The sequence below is a fragment of the Pollachius pollachius genome, assembly GCF_949987615.1.
Source record: "Pollachius pollachius genome assembly, chromosome: 1".
In the NCBI taxonomy this organism is placed as follows: domain Eukaryota; kingdom Metazoa; phylum Chordata; class Actinopteri; order Gadiformes; family Gadidae; genus Pollachius; species Pollachius pollachius.
Window position 1 is genome coordinate 30,758,130 of NC_136934.1, and position 9,736 is coordinate 30,767,865.

Consider the following 9,736-nt stretch of genomic DNA (forward strand, 5'->3'; position numbering starts at 1 on the left):
ATATTCAACACAGAAGACCTGGAGATGCAGGTTGGTTAAAAAACTCCAATACAATTACAAAAAAGCATCATGCTGTCGGCAGAAAGCAGGCAGAAACGGTCCACTGAACAATAAGAAACGAATTGTCTTTTTCAAAATGCGTGGTTGGTCCACTGTCCAGAATTTCAATCAGATAATTTCAAACATCTAAAAATCCATGGCATGTGTTCAATGCATTACGAATGCAGTTGAAGGTACGTTAGGCCTACATGCTATTATACTTGAATTCACATACAAATTCAATGCTTTGTTAGAATGAATTGAGCCAGGGGGCAGGCCCAGCCGCGTGTCGCGACGCTCGACTCTCCGCGAGGGCCATTGACGGAGCGCTGTTCAAGCAGTCTGGTGCTCCCCCTACAGGAAACGTAGTAATGTAGGCCTCTATTATATCAATGTATATTCGTAACAAAATATAATAACATGCATTGAAATATATTGCAAGAAACATGAATTTAGATTAACATGTCAATATCTATATTTAAATAAAATCTCTTTGCATTCAAACAAACCCAAAGTCAAAAGTGGATTTGGCTTATCTGAAATGATCTTGCCAATACATTTATGGTCAATTATGATTTGATCATTATTTACGTAAAAGCATTTGCAAACAAGAATTAATAACAATCTTGTGGTTCCTTTAAAAGAATCAGCTTTTTAAGCTTTTATCTTTTTTCATGAAAGTGCTGTCACTTAAGACTCAAGGAAACTGATTTGATACGTCCGGACCAATTGTAGGGACTCAATTAAACGGAGAAATCGGTTCCCTCAGTTCTGTGCAACACATCGCTGTCCATCTTTATGATTACAGAGTGGTAGAGCAGCCTATCATTAAAAATATTAATCATGGAAATATTTTAAATGTTAAAGAATTCAGGTCCTCAACATACATACAACATATTATGTGTTCATGTCTGTAGTCCAGGCAAAAAACAATCATCTTTTCTAACTCCTAATTTTGTGTTCAGAAGTTGGGCCTCACCAAGTCTTTGATAAGTGGTACCCTATCTAGCTCCATATCTTGAGCATGGCGATAACACTGCCAGGTTAGGAGTTCCCATGAGGAACCCTGATGCTAAGATAGTATACGCGGTATGCATTGATATCACCCCCCCCCCCCCCCATCATTTGCCTTTGATAGTTTAATCTAATCCATTAAAAAATGTTAAACCTTTCTTTTGTTAGACTAGTGTGTTAATAAACTAACATAACAATCCTTTTCAATATGAAGTTGAACATAATGTTGGCCAGCCTACCTTGATGGGAATTATTCCAAGAGCAGTAGAATGACAATTTAGTCATGACTCAGAAAGGCAAACTTGTCCCCTGAGACAGCGGAGGAATAAGAGTCACCGTGCTTTACACAGAGCATACCAAATCTAGGACGTTCAAAATACTGTCAGCCATAATAAAATAAAAATGACATGTCAAACATCATACTGCTGATTTTACAAATCGTACCAGCTGTTACGTAACATCTGAATCTATATATATATCTACATCTGGCAGGACACCTTGTTTCATCTATCAATATCACCACTTAATTTATACTCAACTATCTTCTCATAGAGTCGCCATGAAGACCAAGGGGCAAATTGATTTAAACATACATTGTGTTTTATTGTACAATATGACAATTTAATTTGTACAAATACAGTTACCAAAACAAATAAAAATTATAATAAAGGCTCCAATTTCGAGTTCCAAAGAGTAATGAGGGGCTGGTACTAATTGTGCCTGTGTTAACCAACGTGTAGCAGTAGAGAACTGCAAGGCAGCTGGTCAGCAGTCAACACACAGGAACACCGCCAGGGAAAGTGGCCTCCTGACTTACGTCCACAACCATCTTTAAGAGGGGAGAGGGACAAAAGCAACAGCGCTCATACCCCCACAGACCCATCAGAGCAGATACTGTTGACCCCAAAAACCCAGTTTGTACAAAAAGTTGTCATGGGCCACTTTGTGTTGTTGTGGTTTGTGTATGGTTGTGTTAGGGTGGAGGATGAAGAGGACATGGGGAGTACACTTTTGTTTGTTTGTCATTTGGTCCCGGTCTGCTGTGGTAAGAAGCTGTAGCAGTGTGTGGGGGTCGAGGTCCGAGAGTCCAGCAGAGCCCTTTAGGAGCGAGTGTACTTCCCCCAGATGTGCAGCATGAAGACCGAGGCGATGAACAGTAGACTCATTACCAACACCGGCACCGGCCCACTGTCAGGAGACAACATTACAATCATCAACATCCTGGACACCTTCAGATCTGCTGCAGCAACCAACTTTGTTGATGAGCTTCTGCACCCAGGAGGGGCTGAGAGAAAGACTGAGGGAGGGCGGGGTCGTGGGATGTATTGCTAAGTAGCAACATTGCCATGCCAACCATGTGCTCTATTTGCCACCTCCTCTCCCCGACAGGAGGCTGTAATTGAGTTGACCTTTCAGAGTGAAGCCTTTAATGAAGCTTTGAGGCCAGTTCCAACGCCGGAACAAACACACATTCAAGAGACAGCGTTGTATAGCCCGTCTACCCCCACTTCCATGCATTCTATACCCAGCATCATGGACCAGACCTGAGCCCGGAGTCCAGGAAACAAGAGTGCTTCTTCAATATCTGACAGGTACTATTATTGATCAAAGCTCTGTAAACGGTATGAGGTTTTCTTTATGAATATCAAGGGATAAGGTTATTTTTTCGTGTTTGACGCAACGGATTCCACAACTGTGGGAGTCAAATTCTGTTTAGTTATAAAAAGTGCAGCCATTGTGGCTGGATGTCTACATAAACCTACGTCACTTGTGCAGGGCCTTACTTCGCCAGTGCACACATGAAGTGTTGGCATCACTTACACTTTGAGTCCTGGCGAGTCCTCTGTGTAGAAGCGCCACATGCCCCCAGTGCCGGCTGAGGACGTTGTCCTGCCAGCGCTGCGTGTGCTGCTGCTGGTGGCCTTCCTGTTACATGCACACATGGTTGGTTTGGTTAAGTTGTCCAATAGACCAATCATATTTGACTTTTTTGAAAGGGAAACTTATACTAAAACAAAGTTATCGACGACGAAAGGAAAGAACCAACATGAAAATTTTTCTCTCTCAAAGTGTTGCTCAGTGACCTTGTAAACACAAGAAATAAAAAAATATTTGCCATTAATGAATTAAATACAGTGCCATCATATATTGTACAAATAGTACAGTACAGTGATCTCTACTTGGTACGGGGTGTTGCTGATTCATTGCTTGTTTATTTGTGTGATGAGATTAAATAGAGGTTAATGAGACAATGAAGAGGATGATTACATTGCAAATGATCACAAGAGCGCAGATGAGCCTCTGATTACACAATGATTAAGCCAAGAGCAACAGCATCCATCTAATGCCGTTAACATAGTGTTTGAAATACATTAAGCATAACTCAATTGCATACCAGAATAGATGCAGCAGAGTTGCCAGTTTCTTTGTGAGTGCATGTATGTGTGTTTGTGTGTATCTTAAGTTGACAAAAAAAAAAGTAAACCGTGTTATTGTACAAATGGACAGGCCAGGGAAATGAAACATCATCAAAATGACAGGGTTAAACGGTGGGTTATCTGCATGTTTTTCCAACTTGTGAGGACTCAAGAGCTTGCATGGTGCCTCAGTGCCCACCTCTGTCTGACTGTGGAGCCTGCTGCCCGGGGGGCCACGGTTTTGCTTGGGGACCGGCCAGAGGCCCCGACGCTGGCTGAACTTGCCGCTGGTACACGCTACAGGAGGAAAGAAAACCAAGATATTGGATGTGGATGTGTACGGCCATATGTTCCCCGTTCAACCTGATTGCTGGCTAAGGGCTTACAAGATAATAGGTACAACCTCTGAATCATGTTATAACATATACATACAAAACACATTATTGACGGGTAATAATAACCTTGTAAAAAGGTTATTTCTTTCAAATTGTAGCAGAGGAATGGACTATTCTATAAATTAAACGAATGCCACGTCTGCTAACTCACAGAGAAGCTCTAACGTTAGCAAGCAGGCTATGCTAACATCAGAGGGGCAGTATAGTATACAGACGCATTAGAATTTAATGAAACTGCGAGGCACATCAACACAATTTGAGGCGGAAGAGAAGTCTTACCATTGTGCTTTAATGTTCAAAACACACACTGAACTTGGAGAACTGCTTGAAGCTTATGTCCACGTCAAATGTGAGTGGGCTGCCGGCGTTACTTCTACACACTTGGTGAGAGAGCTAGGAGAGATGACGCTCGTCTAAAAGGACACGACTACAAAACCAAAGCCCCCTAAAGGAGTCCAGAGAGAAGCCTGATCAGCAGAGAAACACTGATACAAATACAGCAACGCTCGCCAAACGCAGTGGCGTGCGAATAACATCGATTATTTAAATACCTTTCAAAGGTCCTAAATTTAATATGTTTATACTATAAAATGAAAACAGTTTAGATTTTTTATAACGGCAAATACGTTAAAGCTTTGAAGGAGTGCCGACGTGTCTTACAGGAAGCGGCTGTCATACTTGGAGGAATTAGGCGCCATTGTGGTTCCTACAGGAGCCCCTAATCCATAGGATTTAATGAGAGAGCTGGATCTATCATGGCCGACTCCCATCACAGTTACACTGTATATTTACGCGTCAGTCGAGAGAAACACATAAACTGATTAGTTTTCACCAGGGTCTCAATCTGGAGCTTTCAACACATTGCTAGTAACAGGGTGCAGTGGCGCGATCTAGAGGTAACATTTACAGCCTTGTTATTTTGAGATTTATTTCCCAAAATAATGTACAGAGCAACGTTGTCTTTGTGGTTGACTTAGAAATCTAGAAATCTCACTGTAATGCCAATTCAACAACTTCAAAACTTGTGAATTAAAACTATATCTACGTGCGCTTTTCTGTTTGTTATTGTACACTTGGTCACCTATGACACGCGTTTGAGTGCCTTTGACAACGAAAACACAAAGAGAACGATCTCTCAACTTGAGTAAGAGTTAAAACTAAGGTAGTAACACTTGTTTCTGCTGCCAGGATGGCCCGGGTGGTGTTTCTCCATCCCGACCTTGGAATAGGTGGAGCTGAACGACTGGTGGTGGATGCTGCTGTAGCCCTGAAGTCCAAGGGCTGTAGCGTCCAAATCTGGACTGCACATTATAATCCATCACATTGCTTTTCCGAGACCCTGGACCGGGATTTACCAGTGGTGGGTGTCCACACACACACACACACACACACACACACACACACACACACACACACACACACACACACACACACACACACAAGGACTACTTATCTGTAATATAGACTATTTGGTTATTGGACTTATATTGTCAAGTTCCACAGTAACCACATTAAATGTACACTGCCTGCTTTTCTAACAGGTGTGTGTAGGTGACTGGCTGCCCACTAGTGTCTGCGGCTACCTACATGCCCTGTGTGCCTACCTGAGAATGATCTATGTGGCTCTATACCTGGTATTTTTTAGCGGATTGGAATATGACGTCATCTTCTGTGATCAGGCAAGTCTTCATAACTAATCTCCATCGGAGCACTGTTTTTAGATACTTGCTACCTTGTATGTCGTGTCCTTTAGGATGTGATGGTCACATGGATTTTCCTATCGATGGTGACAATGGTCCCTTCCCCAGGTGTCCGTGTGTATTCCAGTGTTGAGGTTGTCCCGTCGGAAGAAAAAGGTTCTGTTCTACTGCCACTTCCCAGACCAGCTCCTCACCCAGAGGCAGTCGGCGTTGAAGAGGCTCTACCGTGCTCCCATCGACTGGATGGAGGAACGCACTACTGGGATGGCTGATATGGTAGGGAGATATAGGGACAGAATGCTCACTCGGAAGCCTTTGGACAATTGTCTCTTATTTTCTAGTGAAGCGATTGCCAAGGGGGGGTTAAAGATTAGAGATTTTAGACCTGAACCTTAGTGACTGACTGTGGAAAACCATTTTTGAAATTGGGCCAGAATTGGGGGAGAGCATTCAGCCATTGCAGCCCACTCCAGTGTAACCCTAGGGGAATTGGCGCCCCATCAATGTATGTCCTCTAATAATATTATTTGATTATTATTCTAAGTATCTGACAGCACTTTGGAAAGGATTCCTAAAGACAAATAAGATATTTTTTCGCCTCATCCAATCTATTTTGTTATTGTGTCCAATCAAGTCTCGTCCTGAAATCTCATGAGAGTTGAGTTGTTGTCAGGTATAGAACAGTGGAAACGTGAGTGAGCCAATCCCCGACCAAAATATTAACGATTTGATCCCTCCCAGATATTGACCCCACACTGTGACCACGTAGTTAGCCCCCCTGTTTCTAAAGGACCTGTAGCTTGATTTACTATAAGTTGAGAAAGGTGAACTGACTGTATGTTATATAACCAAAAACTGAATGGGCTGAAATAAGGACAAACAGCCAGTACATAAATGGTCCTACTACAATAACTAGGATGTTGATACCTTTATCCCAAGAGACGTACTATACATTTAGAGGCAGGTCTTGAGGACCAGGTAGGCATCATCTCAAGGATGCCTACTGGAGGATGCCTACAAAGGCACTCATGCCTACACAAATTAAAGTCTCAATGCTTAAGATCTTGTCTTTCAGAATAGAAAATAAGTGTCTACTCTAACAGGCCGTGCAGCTGTGTGACAGTAGCCAGCAGACCTCAGCTGTGTGGCTGGCGTGATGGGAGGGTTCTTGGGAGTATCGATAGTAACGTTCTTGTAAACAAAGAAAGGTTTGGGCTGCCAGCATGCCTCAGGAGAGTAGCTAAACGATGACCATTATTCGTATAATATTTGTAATATATTACTGGTTTGAATGACTCCATATGACCCTCTCTCCAGATCGTAGTGAACAGTCGGTTCACGGCGGGGGTCTTCAGGGAGACGTTCCTCAGCCTGAAGGAGGTCCAGATCGACGTGCTCTATCCTTCCCTCAACACGGTCAACTTTGACCAGCCCTCCGAGGGGACTCAGGCCATGGCCGGCCTGCTGCCCGAGGGCACCGCCTGCCTCTTCCTGTCTCTGAACCGCTACGAGCGCAAGAAGAACCTGGGCCTGGCTCTGGAGGCCCTGGCATCCCTGAGGGACGCGCTGCCCTCCGCCCTGATGGCGGGTGTCCACCTGGTTGTGGCGGGGGGGTTTGACGAGCGCGTGGCCGAGAACCTGCAGCACCACGCCGAGCTGAAGGAGCTGGCGGGCCGCCTGGGCCTGGAGGACCAGGTGACCTTCCTGCGCTCGCCTTCGGATGACCTGAAGGTGGCGCTGCTGCGGGGCAGCGCGGCCGTGCTCTACACCCCCAGCAGGGAGCACTTTGGGATCGTGCCCGTGGAGGCCATGTACTGCTGCTGCCCGGTTGTCGCCGTCAGCTCCGGGGGCCCACTGGAGAGTGTGGAGGACGGGGAGACAGGCTTCCTCTGCGAGCCCACAGCCGCCTCCTTCTCCCAGGCCATGGAGAAGCTGGTCAGGGAGCCCCAGCTCCGCAGGGGTATGGGACAAGCTGGGAGGAAGCGGGTGCAAGATAAGTTCTCCCTAGAGGCCTTCTCAAACCAGCTGCATGGGTACATCCTCAGGCTGAGCCAGTGAGGCCATTGCTGGGGCAGAGTTAGAGGAGTGAGTGGTCTCAGGGTGGCAGTTGAGGAGAGAGAAGCTCTGAATAGTATTAACTGGCCTCAGCTTTGATCTAGTTCCCTGGAGCAGCGTTATCTGTCATTAAACTGTGAGACTGGTGGTTGAGGGGCCAGGTAAAGGGCCACAGATGGGGGGGGGGGTTGTGTTTTGGAAAAGGAAGACAGAAGTGATGTAAAGGCTCTGGCTGTGTTTGTATGTATTAGCACCGACCTATACATTTATCAGCCTTTGTGTGCGTGTGTGTGTGTGTTTGCGTACGGGAGGTGATGAAGAGGTGCGGAGGTAGGGGGCTCTGTGGCAGAGGATATTATGAGGACTCTAAGGACAATTAATCAGCATTCCCCTGGAGGGGTTGCTGAGAGGAAGAGGGACGGAATCTCTGTGCCAATTAAGAAAAGAGTAACGAGTTTACCCATCCTGCCCCTGGAAAAATGCCACCCTCAGTGTGTGTATGTGTGTCTGTGTGAGAGAATGTGCAGCAGTATACAGTTGCACATGTGCAAGAGAGGGCCCGCCACCGCAAACAAGATCCCAACAAATGACTGGAGCCAATAAATTGATTGCTTGAATGAAATTTTTTGCAGGCTCTCTTTTGTCTGGGCCGGTCTCACAGCAGAGAGAAGCCGTGAGGGGGAGGAATGTGGTGAGGAGCAGGCCTCTGCCCGGACGCTCACATGCCCCAGATCAATACCCGGGTTGTCTGGACGGGGGCTGCGTCGGACGCTATTAGCGGGCGATAAAGCGTTTGGCTTTGTCAGACGTGGGCTGATGTCTGTTAGGGCCTGGGTCGTTATCAGTGGGAAGAAAGGCAGAAGGTTGTTACTGCTCTGGCTGTACTACTGTATGGCCCGGCACATATCGACATTCCTGGAGAACTCTTAATAAACAAGGGGACACATAGTTTCCCCACTCTTGGCTAGTTTGTTTTGTTCATGTTTTCCCCCCTGGCCTTTAATAACTGCTAACGGAGGCTCTTTGAGAGTGAGACAAGAGGCTCAGAAGAGTAGTTCATGTGGGATCACCTATGTTTTTATTGAAAGAAATATTTTTTTGCCGGGCAATGTTGTTCTACAGATTGATTATTTCCGAAATTAAATCACAGTAATTAAGATTGTATAAGCAAGACACTGGTTGGACTCCTTTGGTCTTTACAGATCTTTACGACTCAGATTCTGTGGGGATCATCTCAGGGATCATCCTTTGAAACGTTTGGGTCGCCATCACATTCTCTGTGTCCTTGGTCTTGTACAGAGTCTAGAAAGATGTAAATAGAAAAGTTTTGACCATTAGCCTCCATTTACATTGAGGGCTTTAGCAGACGCCTTTATCCAAAGCGACTTACAATAAGTAAGTACATTTGTCAGAAGAAAGTGAAGTAACAATATATTGCTGTTAGTACTGTAAGGATGTTCATAGAAGAAAGAGCCAAGCACTTACAATTACTTGGTGATCCCATACCCTGTATACAACCAAAGTAGGAAGGATAAGATGCTACACAATACTTAATGCGTTTTTTAAGTGCTAGGGCATACAAAGTACAGTAAGTGCGCAAGAAGAAGGATATTTTGAGGAGAGTTAGAGAGGATGAGGGGGGCTGGAGGGTAAGGCGGTCAAATTTATACTAACTAACGAGTGGAGTCATAGCGATGGTCCTAGCAGCATTGCATGCTTACACATTTGCACACATTTACACAATTATTATACTAATAATACATTTTACGGTCCGCAGCCCTCACGGTTTGCCTTTTGCAATCCAGATCGCCTTAAAGTGCAGTATAATGGCATAAGTTAAGGTATAAATACATTCAAAACACACACACACACACACACACACACACACACACACTGACAGGTCCCTGGGTTGAACCCACCTGGGTGCAGACGGCGCATCCGTAGCGGACGAAGGTGACAAAGTGCTCGCTGTTGAGGTGGAGCAGGTCGTAGCTGAGCTGGTGGTGCAGCAGGGCCTGGCAGCGGTGCTGGAGCAGCTCGGGGGGGCTGGGCCAGAGCTGGTGCTTGTTGTTGTTCACCCTGATCCGGGTTCCTGGGGGGACTTTAATCTCGGTAA

At 45.3% G+C, this 9,736-nt stretch overlaps 2 protein-coding genes across 2 annotated transcripts; one reads left to right on the forward strand and one right to left on the reverse strand.

Annotated features, from left to right (window-relative positions):
- Positions 1–1,631: 1,631 nt before the first annotated feature.
- Positions 1,632–4,262, reverse strand: sec61b (SEC61 translocon subunit beta). The gene is made up of 4 exons (XM_079731333.1): positions 4,145–4,262; positions 3,670–3,767; positions 2,875–2,979; positions 1,632–2,241 (listed from the first exon to the last, which is right to left on the reverse strand). Exons 1-4 carry the CDS (start codon positions 4,145–4,147, stop codon positions 2,154–2,156), a joined length of 294 nt encoding a protein of 97 aa, XP_079587459.1. The 5' UTR covers positions 4,148–4,262; the 3' UTR covers positions 1,632–2,153.
- Positions 4,263–4,605: 343 nt separating this feature from the next.
- On the forward strand, positions 4,606–8,742 carry alg2 (ALG2 alpha-1,3/1,6-mannosyltransferase). The gene is made up of 5 exons (XM_079752074.1): positions 4,606–4,761; positions 5,054–5,225; positions 5,407–5,544; positions 5,674–5,841; positions 6,883–8,742. The coding sequence occupies exons 2-5, from the start codon at positions 5,055–5,057 to the stop codon at positions 7,621–7,623; spliced, it is 1,218 nt and encodes a 405-aa protein (XP_079608200.1). The 5' UTR covers positions 4,606–4,761; position 5,054; the 3' UTR covers positions 7,624–8,742.
- Positions 8,743–9,736: the final 994 nt, after the last annotated feature.